We start from the raw sequence: 15,554 nt of genomic DNA, 5'->3' as shown, positions 1-15,554 counted from the left end.
TCCTTCATTATGTCCTAATCCTAAGAATTCTAAGGAGAAATCGTTGCATTCTTTGGATGTTGTTAGAGCTTTGAAATATTATGTTGAACCTACTAAATCTTTCCGAAAGACTTCTAGTCTATTTGTTATCTTTTCCGGTTCTAGAAAAGGCCAGAAAGCTTCTGCCATTTCTTTGGCATCTTGGTTGAAATCTTTAATTCATCTTGCCTATGTTGAGTCGGGTAAAACTCCGCCTCAGAGAATTACAGCTCATTCTACTAGGTCAGTTTCTACTTCCTGGGCGTTTAGGAATGAAGCTTCGGTTGATCAGATTTGCAAAGCAGCAACTTGGTCCTCTTTGCATACTTTTACTAAATTCTACCATTTTGATGTATTTTCTTCTTCTGAAGCAGTTTTTGGTAGAAAAGTACTTCAGGCAGCGGTTTCAGTTTGAATCTTCTGCTTATGTTTTTCGTTAAACTTTATTTTGGGTGTGGATTATTTTCAGCAGGAATTGGCTGTCTTTATTTTATCCCTCCCTCTCTAGTGACTCTTGTGTGGAAAGATCCACATCTTGGGTAATCATTATCCCATACGTCACTAGCTCATGGACTCTTGCTAATTACATGAAAGAAAACATAATTTATGTAAGAACTTACCTGATAAATTCATTTCTTTCATATTAGCAAGAGTCCATGAGGCCCGCCCTTTTTTTGTGGTGGTTATGATTTTGTATAAAGCACAATTATTCCAATTCCTTATTTTATATGCTTTCGCACTTTTTTATCACCCCACTTCTTGGCTATTCGTTAAACTGAATTGTGGGTGTGGTGAGGGGTGTATTTATAGGCATTTTGAGGTTTGGGAAACTTTGCCCCTCCTGGTAGGAATGTATATCCCATACGTCACTAGCTCATGGACTCTTGCTAATATGAAAGAAATGAATTTATCAGGTAAGTTCTTACATAAATTATGTTTTTCTTCGTGAGAGCCCCTCCAGTGCTTTCCCCGCCTGTCGCAAGCCTCTTCCTATGAAATATCGATCCCGGCCTTCCTCCAATCACGATGTTGCTTAAAGCAATGATTCCCCCGGGGAGGAAGCAGTGATTGGAGGATGCCGGAATCGTCAATTCTGACATCTGAAGAGGCTTGCGACGGGCTGGAGACGCGCTGTAGCGGCTTTCAAGAAGAAAAGGTATTTTAACAAAACTAGTGAAATGTAAAGTTTGATGAATGAAAGTGCCCCTGTTTAGGATTTTTAAAAACCGGGCACTCATTCCGCAAACTTTACATTCATTGAAACGAATAACAATTTAGCAGTCTCGAACAACCAGTAATTATCACGTTTCACGGAAACATTATTGTTATTATTTTAAATTCTTATAAATTGGATGCTATGTGCCACTAATTATGTCACTGATGACATCATATATTTACAAATTCTGGAATTGTAGTACTTGCTGCTAACTCTTTGGATGACTAAGGGCTCCATGTACTAAAGCGTCAATTTTCTCACCGACAACGTGTCTGGTCGACTCGCACGAACTCACAGCTAGCGAGATGCTCCCTGCCCGCCATATGTACTAAAAAACAGCATAAAAAATCTTGCGTCTAATCCACATCGAGTGCAGGCGAATGATTCATACATCTGACGCCTCGCTAGTTGCAAATGTACTATTTTCTTAAAAACTTGTCAGTCATGTTTGTCCCACGTGACTGTAGGTGTCAGAAACGTCACATTTGTCGCGGGAACTTGTTGCAGCACTATATAAAGTTCAATTTATCTATTTTGTCAAACTTGATAATTCCCGAACCTAAAGCGTTTCAAGCCTATATTTTTTTTATTTATAAATTAAGTATGGCAACTTCTGGATTGGATTCACAGACAAACAAATCCAAGAATCCACACTTCTCACACCAGCAGAACCTGGTTCTTGTTGATATGGTTCTCGACTCTTATGACTATTTATTCGGTTGTCGTGCAAAGCAAACTTCCAGTCACCGAAAAAAGAGTATATGGACTCGTATCAGCGATGCTGTCAGTGCTCAGGGGCCTGGAAAAAAGGACGTTGACCAGATAAAGAAAAGGTACAACAACATTAAATGATTTGCCAAAACGAAATTGGCAAAGAAAAAAATTCTTCCCGTGCTACTGAAGGTAGATCTGACCGATTACAAGCAGAGACTGGTGCAGTGTTTAGGCCCCGAAGTTATCATCGGGATTACAGATGATTGTGATAGCGACCTAAGAGGTACAAAATTTATTTACTCTAAATTTTATACTATTTTAATTCAATGATAATCGTATTCTAATTATTTAGTAGAGTCGGTTTATCCAAAGTTTTATTAATTAAATATATTTGCAAATCATTTTTTTTTTTTTTTTAGCAACAATTTTGATTATGTAACATATAGGCCTATTCTGGCTACATTTTTGTTCTAAATTTATATTTCTATCATTCGAACAATATAAGAATTATTTAATTCCTCTTAAAGGGATAGTTTAATTTATTATTTGCGGTATACAATCCAATATAATATTGATATTTTTTTAAAAATTTAAAACAACAAAAAAATTATATTCATTTTTCATACCTCCCAAATTTTAAAAATTCAAAGGAGGGCCATATCCCCCCCCCCCCCCACACACACACAGTAAAAATTAGAAATGTGGTTGGCAGTAGCAGGGGATGGGAGTTTTAAAAAATCATAAGAAGAAAGTGATATCAGTGAAATTACAATCAGTTGTAGGCGTATATCTTATAGACCCTATTGTTTAATATGGTGCTCGCCACCTATAAGCTGGCGAGGGATTTTTCACGAGGTAGGTGCGGACAAATTCACGAGCGTATAAATAGATAGTTTAGTAATTACTGTTTTGTGCGAGATTTATGTCGAGCGAGTATTTTTTAGCTACAAAAAAAGACTCTAATATAAGAGTTGCAGACAAGTTCGCTCACCACTTGTAAATGTAAGTTTTTCAATGAATTCGGGGCACAGTATATACGGTTATTGATCCGCACGCCGAAATTTAGAAGGAAATAGTCACGCAAGACCTCGCAGACAGCTTAGTACATGGAGCCCTAAATATATTTTTATACAAACACCCACAAGTAAATCTTCTGTTCGGTAGGGGGGTTTAATTTAGGGAATTTCCTGGCTTTTTAACATTTGAAAGATAACAATTTCTGGCATCAATGAGAGGTTTTTCCTGTAAATGTTTCTAAAAAAAGACACAGTTGTCTTAAAAAAACAAAACTCAATATTTCTAAAACAATTTGATTGCATTCATTACAGTTTTTGTATCAAGTAACTAGTATTTTTTTTTTTATATATATATAAATTGCAAATATTAAGCCACTTAAAGGCTCCCTATAACACATTTACAATTTTATGTTGTTGCAGTTTTTCCCCCCGATGTTATATATTTTAAAGTTGTGTTCAGGACCGGGCTTTAATTGAACTACGAGACTCAGATGGCATTTAACAGTTGTGGCATAAAGGGAGAGCATATTACAGCTGTTGGTTGTGTTTTTTGTTTGTTTTGTTTTTTAAAGAGAAATTGCTCTACATGATCTAAATGCAAAATCTTCTGAGCTTAATCTTTGATACTGCTGATTGTTGAAGACGGAAAGTTGTGAGGGGTTTTAATTTTGTTCTTGGTCCTGGGTTGCACAAGGTCTTGAACAGGACATCTCTGTATGCATTAAGGGTTAATTAACAGAAAAGTGAGTCATTGTGAATGTCATTTTGTGCGTTTTCAACCAGAATTCCTGTTTTATTTTTTTTGTGTGGAGAAAATTCCCGTTACTTACATTTTTAATAAAAATGTTTAAATGTACCTAATTATTTTTCTTCAATTTACAGTGAAAACTATTTGGTTACTATTTTCTTCACATGAAACCTGCCATGTGACTGGTTCAGTCAGATACATAAATTAATATATTACATATATTAATTTTGTATGAAACTAACTTTATTTGTAGGATTTAGGCTTGAGCGTATAAAAACCAAAAATAATCTTTTCATGCTGTTTATCTTCAAGAAAAGAGATGACAGTAAGCGGCGTTGTCTGATTTTATTAAACTTACATCATTTTGTTTTTCAGTTCTTCGAATACTCCTCTTACAATGAAATCCGTTATAACACAAGACAGCCTGAAGCCTGCGCTGGAGTAGATAAAAATACAGAACATTTAACAATGTATTTGTGTCGAGAAAATACGCAAATGGTGCCGGATAATCAGAAGTTCATTTTCAGAGAGGTACCTAATTTTTAGTGTTTATTAAATTAGAAGTGAATGTAAATTCTAATGAATGAGTGCTCCGTTTTTTAAAAATACTATTAAAAACAGAGGCATGTTCATTCAATAAAATTTACATTGCAGTGTTTGTTTTTTTTTTTTTTTTTTAAATACTTACTTTTTCTTTAGGAAACCCAGACCGCGATCCTCCGCCCGCAGCTTCTCTGAACTTAGTACTTAAATTACGAAACCGACTTCCTCCAATCACGGGTTGTTCTCACGAAATGGACACTCTGGGGTGCACGCCATAATTGGAGGAAGCTGGTTTTCGTCATTGCTGAGATAAGTACAGAGGAACTGCAGGCGGTGGATCACGGTCTATGTTTGCTAAAGAAAAAGATATTGAAAAACGCTGCAATATAACGTTTAATAAATGAAAGTGCCCCTATTTTGAATAGTATTTTTTAAAAAGGGCACTCATTGATTCAACTTTACATTCACTGTCTTTACCTGAAATGAATTATCTGACTTTATTTGGTAATTTGTAGTTGGAATATGTCATGGTCCCCAATAAATCAGTTGTAAGAGTCTGTTAGTACACAGGATGTTTTACCGTATTATTACACCAGTAACAATGGAAAAATAGTTCTTACAGAAATGTAAGTCCTAGTTTACAGATATAAAACCTAAATTGATGATGCTAAGGGCACTTTTTTATGAAGTGCTTCTGAACCATTGGACTGGAGGTTTGGAACCTGTGAACCTACAACTGCAGTTAAGAAGCAGTAAACCTCTCTGCCACCTTAGAAGTGGTGGATTAAAGGGACATTTTATTATTGCACTATAGCTTGTATAAAACTGTTCAACCACCGCAAAGGGACTTTGTTAAAGTCAGCTCCACAGCAGCAATACACTACTGGGAGATAGCTGAACACATCTGGGTAGCCAATGACAAAAGACAAAAGTGTGTAGCCACCAATCACCTGCTAGCTCCCAGAAGTGCATTGCTGCTGCTGAGGAAATTAACATATGCTTTTTACCAAAGGATACCAAGAGAATGAAATACATTTTTATAGTAGAAGTTAATTGGAAAGTGTCTTAAAATGACATGCTCTATCAGATTCATGAAAGTTTAATTATCTCTTTAAAATCAATTTGGACTAATCAAACCGGGGTGATTAACAAACCCTGTTCTCGCATAACTAAGGATGAGGGATTACACAAGAAGGCTTCTGTGCGATCTTATATTCCACCTGCCAATAGTGTATCTCTGGTGATTATGGAAGGACAGGTTCCCAGTCTGGGAACTTGACTTTCCATACCATTTTAAAGGGACAGTAAAGTAAAAAATCAACTTTAATGATTCAGACAGAGAGGGCAATTTTAAATAACTTTCCAATTTACTTCTATTATCAAATTTGCTTTGTTCTCTTGGTATCTTTGTTGAAGACTAAACCTAGGTAGGCTGATAGGATCTTAACTTAAGAGTGTGCACGTGTCTAAAGCATTGCTTATAGCAGTATTATACATAGTTATAAACCTATCTGTCAGATGGTTTAAGATACATACGCACTTCTGAGCTCACCTAGGAATACTCCTTTAAAGGGAAATGAAACACAATTTTTTTTCTTTCATGATTTAGAAAGTGCATGCAGTTTTAAACAACTGTATAATTTACTTCTAATTTGCTTCCTTCTCTTGATATCCTTTGCTGAAAAGACTATCTAGATAGGCTAAGTAGCTTCTGATTGGTGGCTGCTCATAGATGCATTGTGTGATTGGCTTACCCATGTGCATTGCTATTTCTTTAACAAAGGATATCTAAAAATAAAGCAAATTCGATAACAGAATCAAATTGAAATGTTTAACATTGTATACTCTATCTGAATCATGAAAGAAAAATGTTGTGTTTAATGTCCCTTTAACAAAGGATACCAAAAGAACTAAGCAAAATTGATAAGAGAAGTAAATTGGAGTTGAATTTGGAGTTTTCCGTCTCTTGAAATGTACCTCAAGCTATTTACTAATTCTATTAATATTGTTTTTAGTCTTGCAGTGTGACAGCTGAGCAACTAGTAATGTTAGATTTTAAAGCAGAGCTGTCCATTCCAAGGTTATCTGCTTCTCTGCATACACAGATATTACTTTGGTACCTTACTTTAATACGACAGGGTCCAACACTGAAATTTGCATCTCACAATGAGATCTTGGTCAAGCATAACTAAGATCTCATTGTGGGATTGAAATGGTGCACATTTCAATGTTAGTCCTTGTTGCATGAAAATAAGTCCAGTTTTAATTGTAAAGTTTGGCTGTACTAATATCCGTGTGCACAGTGGTGAAGTTCCCAGCAAGCACAGCCCATACCAAACAAAGAATAAGTGGGTGGTGCTGTCTTCAAACAGTTATGTGTTTTCAATATAACCTCGTCCCCATTTTTCAACGCTTTTCTTCAACTCCTCTTAGGAGATTTTCTTGATATTATCAGTGTCGTCACTGCTGATACACATGACCTCATCAATAACATCACAGTTTACAAGATATTATCAGTGACATCACTGCTGATGCACATGACCTCATCAATAATATCACAGCAGTGATGTCACTGATAATATCTTGTGAACTGATACACATGAGCTCATCAATAACATCACCGTTCAGAAGATATTTTCAGTGGCATCACTGCTGATACACATGAGCTCATCAATAACATCACCGTTCAGAAGATATTATCAGTGGCATCACTGCTGATACACATGAGCTCATCAATAACATCACCGTTCAGAAGATATTATCAGTGGCATCACTGCTGATACACATGACCTCATCAATCATATCACAGCAGTGATGTCACTGATAATATCTTGTGAACTGATACACATGAGCTCATCAATAACATCACCATTCAGAAGATATTATCAGTGGCATCACTGCTGATACACATGAGCTCATCAATAACATCACCGTTCAGAAGATATTATCAGTGGCATCACTGCTGATACACATGACCTCATCGATAATATCACAGCAGTGATGTCACTGATAATATCTTGTGAACTGATACACATGAGCTCATCAATAACATCACCGTTCAGAAGATATTATCAGTGACATCACTGCTGATACACATGACCTCATCAATAATATCACAGCAGTGATGTCACTGATAATATCTTGTGAACTGATACACATGAGCTCATCAATAACATCACCGTTCAGAAGATATTATCATTGGCATCACTGCTGATACACATGGCCTCATCAATAACATCACAGTTCAGAAGATATTACATTGCACATGTCATACCACCTTTCTTAGTTTTTTTCATTCATCTTGTTCCTGAATTAAAGGGACACTGAACCCAAATTTTTTCTTTCAAGATTCAGTTAGAGCATGCAATTTTAAGCAACTTTCTAATTTACTCCTATTATCAAAGTTTCTTCATTTTCTTGGTATTTTTATTTGAAAAGCAAGAATGTAAGTTTAGATGCCGGGCATTTTTGGTGAACAACCTGGGTTGTTCTTGCTGATTGGTGGATAAATTCACCCACCAATAAACAAGCGCTGTCCAGGGTACTGAACCAAAAATTGGTTGGCTCCTTAGCTTAGATGCCTTTTTCAAATAAAGATCGCAAAAGAACAAAGAAAAAATAATAGGAGTAAATTGGAAAGTTGCTTAAAATTGCATGCTCTAACTGAATCACGAAAGAAAAAAATTGGATTCAGTGTCCCTTTAATGTTTTTTTGTAAAGTTCTTTGACAAGGAAGTGCAATTCTGTTTGTCTTTGTGCTTGAACAGAACATTATAGCACAGTTTATGGGAATTTTTTGTTTGAAAATATGATTATTTTTATATAAATAAAAAAAAACTAACTGTGACCTTTAACAACAATTTCAAGATTTCTAGTAGGTTTTGGGGTCATGTTACAATATAACTAAATGTAAATCCTTGTTAGGGGTACCTACTTATTAATGTGTAATTGTATTGATAGTAATAATTTATTTAAACTGTAGGAAATTTGTTATTTTGATCTATTTTTCTAACCCAGTACATAATCTAAAATACAGTAACTGTTTTTTTCTCTCTACAGGATGGTACCCTGCTTCATGAACAAACCCAAAAATGTGTTCAAGCTGAAAAAAACACCCAAACAGGAATCATAGCACCTTTATTACGGCCATGCACAGACTCTGATTATCAGAAGTGGTACTTCCAAGAGAGAAACTAAATCATACTTTTGGATCCAAAAATCTTAATCAATACAATCCATTTTGAGAACTGACTGCAAAATTAACATATCAAGGGCAATAATATTGTTTAAGTTGACAGACTTACCTTCACTCCGTATTATGACAGCTATGGGTTTTTCAATATCAGCTATTTTTTTACTTCTTTTTAAGGGAACACTGTTGTAAATCACTTTCATTCAAATCAGTACGTATATTTTTGTATTTAAATTGGTGTATTTTATATTTATGGGGCAGTGAAAGATTTGGGGGGGGAAAGAAAGTGTAAAGCGAATTGTAGATAAAATTAGGAAAACAATATTCTCAATCAACAATAAATGTGCAACGCTCTCAGAAAATCAAATCTGAAGGAAAAACAAATATAGGAATATTGTCCAGATCTGTTTTATTTTATTTTATTCATTCTCTATCTATATCTATCTATCTATCTATCTATCTATCTATCTATCTATCTATCTATCTATCTATATATATATATATATATATATATATATATATATATATATATATATAATATATTTTTTTTAATTGCTCTGTCATCAGTTGCAATTTATTTGTATAGTTTTAAGTGGTAACAAGTACATATATTCCTATTTTTCTTTTTCTTTTATTTTTTTAAAATTTAGAGAATAACTATGGAATATAAAATGAGCGTCAATAAAAGGTTTTCACTTTCATGAAAGGAAATGAAAGTGTTTTAGCGTGTGTAAATATAAACAAGCTCTTGCACTGGCTGCTCATCATGTTAATGGTTTATATGTTCAGGATGCACTCAAGCTGCACAATTTTCAAATGTAAATGACAGGAAACGGGGGCAAAATTAATTTAAACATTTTGGGCCAGATTATGAGTGGAGCGCAAATTAATGTTCCCGCTTGTTTGTTGTTTAAAAAGATTGATAGAGCTCTGAAATTGCGGTAATGATTCTAGCTTAGAAAGCGATTGCTCTCAAGAAATTCTGTTTACTTTCAACTCGTACGAGCGGTAAGCCCGATAAGCGCAAACCCTTGCGATATACCCCTTTTTGCTCGGCGCAAACGTTTGTACTCCACTCATAATCTAGACCTTTATTGGGAATTACATTTTTAGTTTAACCCCTTAGTGACCACAGCACTTTTCCATTTTCTTACCGTTCAGGACCAGGGCTATTTTTGTGTTTAGCTGTAATTTTCCTCTTACTCATTTACTGTACCCACACATTTATATACCGTTTTTCTCGACATTAAATGAACTTTCTAAAGATACCATTATTTCTCTTGTAAAGGTGTATCCAGTCCACGGGTTCATCCATTACTTGTGGGATATTCTCCTTCCCAACAGGAAGCTGCAAGAGGACACCCACAGCAGAGTTGTCTATATAGCTCCTACCCTAACTGCCACCCCCAGTCATTCTCTTGCAGCTCTCAATAAGAAAGGAAGTATCAAGAGAGATGTGGTGACTTAGTGTAGTTTTTACCTTCAATCAAAAGTTTGTTATTTTTAAACGGTACCGGCGTTGTACTGTTTTTACTCTCAGGCAAAAATTGGAAGAAGAATCTGCCTGGAGGCTGATGATCTTAGCGGTTTGTAACTAAGGTCCATTGCTGTTCTCACACATAACTGAAGAGTATGGAAAGAAAACTTCAGTTGGGGGGACGGTCTGCAGCTTGCCTGCTTTGAGGTATGTTCAGTATATTTTTTTTCTAGAGAGATAAGGTCTAGAAAATGCTGACAGTGCCTGGTATATTTAAGTTAAGCCTAATACAGTGATTTAACAACAACTGGGATCATGCTTGCAAAAAGGTATAGTATTCATGTTAATACCTATATAACTTAGTGAAAAAACGTTTGCATGATTTATAAATAAAAACGTTTTTTTTCTCTGAGGGTGATACATCTTTATTTGGGGCCTAGTTTCCACATGGCTTGTTAGATTACTCCTAGGAGTACTTTTTTAAGGCCCTCTGACTTTGAGTGCATGGTGGGAGGGGCCTATTTTCGTTTTCAGTCTGAGACATCCAGTTTCCCTGAAGGAGTCCTCTGGCTTATAGGAACTCTATAGAGGGTTTTGTTCCTGCAAAAATCGTTTTTAAGGGCAGGTAGGAGCCACAGCAGAGCTGTGGCAGTGTGTTTGACTGTTTGTTAACAGGTTTAATGTTTTTCTAATTCATTTTTGGGCCTGAGGGGTTAATCATCCATTTGCAAGTGGGTTCAATGCTGCTTTAGTCCCTTATACACACTATAAAAATTTCGTAGAGTTTACTACTTTTTTTCCCCACTGTTTTGCAGTTTATGTGGTAGTTTTTTTCTCTTAAAGGCACAGTACCGTTTTTTATTATTGCTTTTTTCACATTTATTAAAATGTTTTCCAAGCTTGCTGGTCTCATTACTAGTCTGTTAAACATGTCTGACATAGAGGAAACTCCTTGTTCATTATGTTTAGAAGCCATTGTGGAACCCCCTCTTAGAATGTGTACCAAATGCACTGACCTTTCTATAAGTTATAAAGACCATATTATGGCTTTTAAAGATTTATCACCTGAGGTTTCTGAGACTGACAAAAGGGAGGTTATGCCATCTAGCTCTCCCCACGTGTCAGAACCTATAACTCCCGCTCAAGGGATGCCAAGTACATCTAGCGCGTCCAATGCGTTTACAAGACATGGCGGCAGTTATGAATCATACCCTCACAGAGGTATTGTCCAAACTGCCAGGGTTACAAGGAAAGCGAGACAGCTCTGGGGCTAGAACAAATACAGAGCTCTCTGACGCGTTAGTAGCTATGTCTGATATACCCTCACAATGTGCAGAAGTTGAAGCAGAAGAGCTTCTATCTGTGGGTGACTTCTCTGATTCAGGGAAGGCGTTACTTCAGTCTGACTCTGAAATGACAGCATTTAAATTTAAGCTTGAACACCTCCGCGTGTTGCTCAGGGAGGTTTTAGCAACTCTGGATGACTGTGACACCATTGTAGTCCCAGAGAAATTGTGTAAAATGGACAAATACTTTGCAGTGCCTGTTTACACTGATGTTTTTCCAATCCCTAAGAGGTTTTCAGAAATTATTACTAAGGAATGGGATAGACCAGGTGTGCCGTTCTCTCCCCCTCCTGCTTTTAAGAAAATGTTTCCTATAGATGCCGCTACACGGGACTTGTGGCAGACTGTCCCTAAGGTGGAGGGAGCAGTCTCTACCCTAGCTAAGCGTACAACTATTCCTGTCGAGGACAGTTGTGCTTTCCTAGTATGGATAAGAAATTAGAGGGTTTCCTTAAGAAAATCTTTATACAACAAGGTTTTATTCTCCAGCCTCTTGCATGCATTGCCCCAGTCACTGCTGCAGCGGCTTTCTGGTTCGAGTCTCTGGAGGAGGCTTTACAGGTAGAGACCCCGTTGGATGATATCCTTGACAGGCTTAAAGCTCTTAAGTTAGCCAATTCATTTATTTCTGATGCCGTTTTTCATTTAACCAAGCTAACGGCTAAAAATTCAGGTTTTGCCATTTAGGCACGTAGGGCGCTATGGCTTAAATCCTGGTCAGCTGATGTCACTTCAAAGTCTAAACTTCTCAAGATCCCCTTCAAAGGGCAGACCCTATTTGGGCCTGGACTGAAGGAGATAATTTCTGATATTACTGGAGGAAAAGGCCACGCCCTTCCCCAGGATAGGTCCAACAAGTTAAGGACCAAACAGACTAATTTTCGTTCCTTTCGAAACTTCAAGAGTGGCGCAGCTTCATCTTCTTCTTCTACAAAACAAGAGGGAAATTTTGCCCAGTCCAAGCCAGTCTTGAGACCTAACCAGGCTTGGAACAAGGGGAAACTGGCCAAAAAGCCTGCTGCTGCCTCTAAGACAGCATGAAACAGTAGCCCCCGATCCGGGACCGGATCTAGTGGGGGGCAGACTTTTTCTCTTCGCCCAGGCTTCGGCAAGAGACATCCAGGATCCCTGGGCTCTGGAGATTGTTTCCCAGGGATATCTTCTGGATTTCAAAGCTTCATCTCCAAAGGGGAGATTTCATCTCTCACAATTATCTGCAAACCAGATAAAGAGAGAGGCATTCTTACATTGCGTTCAAGACCTACTAGTTATGGGAGTGATCCACCCAGTTCCAAAGGAGGAACAGGGGCAGGGCTTCTATTCAAATCTGTTTATAGTTCCCAAGAAAGAGGGAACTTTCAGACCAATCTTGGATCTCAAGATCCTAAACAAATTTCTCAGGGTCCCATCCTTCAAGATGGAGACTATTCGAACCATCCTACCTATGATCCAGGAGGGTCAATATGACTACCGTGGATTTAAAGGATGCTTATCTACATATTCCGATACACAGGGATCATCATCAGTTTCTATGGTTCGCCTTCCTAGACAGGCATTAACAGTTTGTGGCTCTTCCCTTCAGGTTAGCCACGGCACCAAGAATCTTTACGAAGGTTCTAAGGTCCCTTCTGGCGGTTCTAAGACCGCGGGGTATAGCAGTAGCCCCTTACCTAGACGACATCCTGATACAGGCGTCAACTTTACAAATCGCCAGGTCCCATACGGACATTGTTCTGGCATTCCTAAGGTCTCACGGGTGGAAGGTGAACGAAGGAAAGAGTTCTCTCTCACCTCTCACAAGAGTTTCCTTCCTAGGAACTCTGATAGATTCAGTAGAAATGAAGATTTATCTGACAGAGGTCAGGTTGTCAAAACTTCTAACTTCCTGCCGTGCTCTTTATTCCATTTCTCGTCCGTCAGTGGCTCAGTGTATGGAGGTAATAGGATTAATGGTAGCGGCAATGGACATAGTTCCGTTTGCCCGCCTACATCTCAGACCACTGCAACTTTGCATGCTCAATCAGTGGAATGGGGATTACACAGATTTGTCCCCTCTACTAAATCTGGATCAAGAGACCAGGGATTCTCTTCTCTGGTGGCTATCTCAGGTCCATCTGTCCAAGGGAATGAGTTTCCGCAGGCCAGAATGGACTATAGTAACGACAGATGCCAGCCTTCTGGGCTGGGGTGCAGTCTGGAACTCCCTGAAGGCTCAGGGTTCGTGGACTCAGGAGGAGGCCCTCCTTCCGATAAACATTCTAGAACTAAGAGCGATATTCAATGCTCTTCAGGCTTGGCCTCAGCTAGCTGCGGTCAGGTTCATCATATTTCAGTCAGACAAAATCACGACTGTAGCCTATATCAACAATCAGGGGGGAACAAGGAGCCCCCTGGCAATGTTGGAGGTTTCAAAGATAATTCTATGGCCAGAGGTTCACTCTTGCCATCTCTCAGCTATCCATATCCCAGGAGTAGAGAACTGGGAGGCGGATTTTCTAAGTCGGCAGACTTTTCATCCGGGGGAGTGGGAGCTCCAACCCGGAGGTATTTGCCCAGTTGATCCAACTTTGGGGCAAACCAGAACTGGATCTCATGGCGTCTCGTCAGAACGCCAAGCTTCCTTGTTACAGGTCCAGGGATCCCAAGGCAGCGCTGATAGATGCTCTAGCAGCGCCCTGGTCCTTCAGCCTGGCTTATGTGTTTCCACCGTTTCCTCTGCTCCCTCGTCTGATTGCCAAGATCAAGCAGGAGAGAGCTTCGGTGATCTTGATAGCCCCTGCGTGGCCACGCAGGACTTGGTATGCAGATCTGGTGGACATGACATCCTTTCCACCATGGACTCTGCCGCTAAGACAGGACCTTCTACTTCAAGGTCCCTTCAAACATCCAAATCTAATTTCTCTACGTCTGACTGCTTGGAGATTGAACGCTTGATTCTATCAATGCATGGTTTTTCCGAATCGGTCATTGATACCTTAATTCAGGCTTGAAAGCCTGTCACCAGGAAAATCTATCATAAGATATGGTGTAAATATTCTCATTGGTGTGAATCCAAGGGTTACTTATGGAGTAAGTTCAGGATTCCTAGGATATTATCTTTTTTCCAAGAAGGATTGGAGTAGGGTTTGTCAGCTAGTTCCTTAAAGGGACAGATTTCTGCTCTGTCTATTCTTTTGCACAAACGTCTGGCTGAGGTTCCAGACGTTCAGGCGTTTTTTCAGGCTTTAGTTAGGATCAAGCCTGTGTTTAAACCTGTTGCTCCGCCATGGAGTTTAAATTTAGTTATTAAAGTTCTTCAAGGGGTTCCGTTTGAACCTTTGCATTCCATAGATATTAGTTTTTATCTTGGAAAGTTCTGTTTATAGTAGCTATCTCCTTGGCTCGAAGAGTTTCGGAGTTATCTGCTTTACAATGTGATTCCCCTTATCTGATTTTCCATGCAGATAAGGTAGTGTTACGTACCAAACCTGGGTTTCTTCCTAAGGTGGTATCTAATAAGAATATCAATCAGGAGATTGTTGTTCCTTCACTATGTCCTAATCCTTCTTCAAAGTAGGAACGTCTATTACACAATCTTGATGTGGTTTGTGCTTTAAAGTTTTATTTACAAGCTACGAAGGATTTTCGTCAAACATCTGCTTTGTTTGTTGTCTAAATGTGAGGAAAAATTTAAAATAAACACTTTATTAACAAATATGCAATAACAAACAATTATATCTGTAATTGGATCAGATTATAGAAGTGGGAAATCACCATCCACTGGAAACTGATCCAACAAGGTTAAAAACATTAAAAAAGGACTATGTGTCCAGAGGTTCTGATGTTAATGCACAGAAAACAAAGCAAAATGAGCAGAAGTGAGTACAGGAATAGATTCAATCACACAAATCACACAGACTATGCGCTCAAAGGCGTCCTCCTGCCTGCGTACAGTTTACAGCATCCATGCTGCACCTACTACAAATGCATATAGAGTAAGTATGAAATATGGTAGCGATATTTCACTTGTCGTAAAATTAGCTATCTGGTAATCAACGGAACTAAAGTATACAAGCCGTTCATTCTGTGCACAACATGCACACCTCTAAGACACACCCACCCAGGCGCGCATGTTGTGCACAGAATGAACTGCTTGTATACTTTAGTTCCGTTGATTACCACATAGCTAATTTTACGATAAGTGAAATATCGCTACCATATTTCATACTTAGTTTACAGCATTCATGCTGCACCTACTACAAATGCATATAGAGTAAGTATGAAATATGGTAGCGATATTTCACT

At 38.1% G+C, this 15,554-nt stretch overlaps 1 protein-coding gene across 1 annotated transcript in view; it reads left to right on the top strand.

Moving 5' to 3' along the window:
* LOC128644303 (polypeptide N-acetylgalactosaminyltransferase 12-like) overlaps positions 1 to 8,681 on the top strand; it is a 95,283-nt gene extending 86,602 nt beyond the window's left edge. The window contains exons 9-10 of the mRNA XM_053696969.1: positions 4,088 to 4,243; positions 8,315 to 8,681. Of these exons, the coding sequence (XP_053552944.1) occupies positions 4,088 to 4,243; positions 8,315 to 8,452 (294 nt within the window). The 3' untranslated portion in view covers positions 8,453 to 8,681. The remainder of the gene's footprint in view (positions 1 to 4,087; positions 4,244 to 8,314) is intronic.
* Positions 8,682 to 15,554: the final 6,873 nt, after the last annotated feature.

This window comes from Bombina bombina, unplaced genomic scaffold, assembly GCF_027579735.1.
Source record: "Bombina bombina isolate aBomBom1 unplaced genomic scaffold, aBomBom1.pri scaffold_631, whole genome shotgun sequence".
NCBI lineage: Eukaryota > Metazoa > Chordata > Amphibia > Anura > Bombinatoridae > Bombina > Bombina bombina.
The sequence above is the reverse complement of the archived record's forward strand: the minus strand, read 5'-3'. Positions and strand labels throughout refer to the sequence as shown.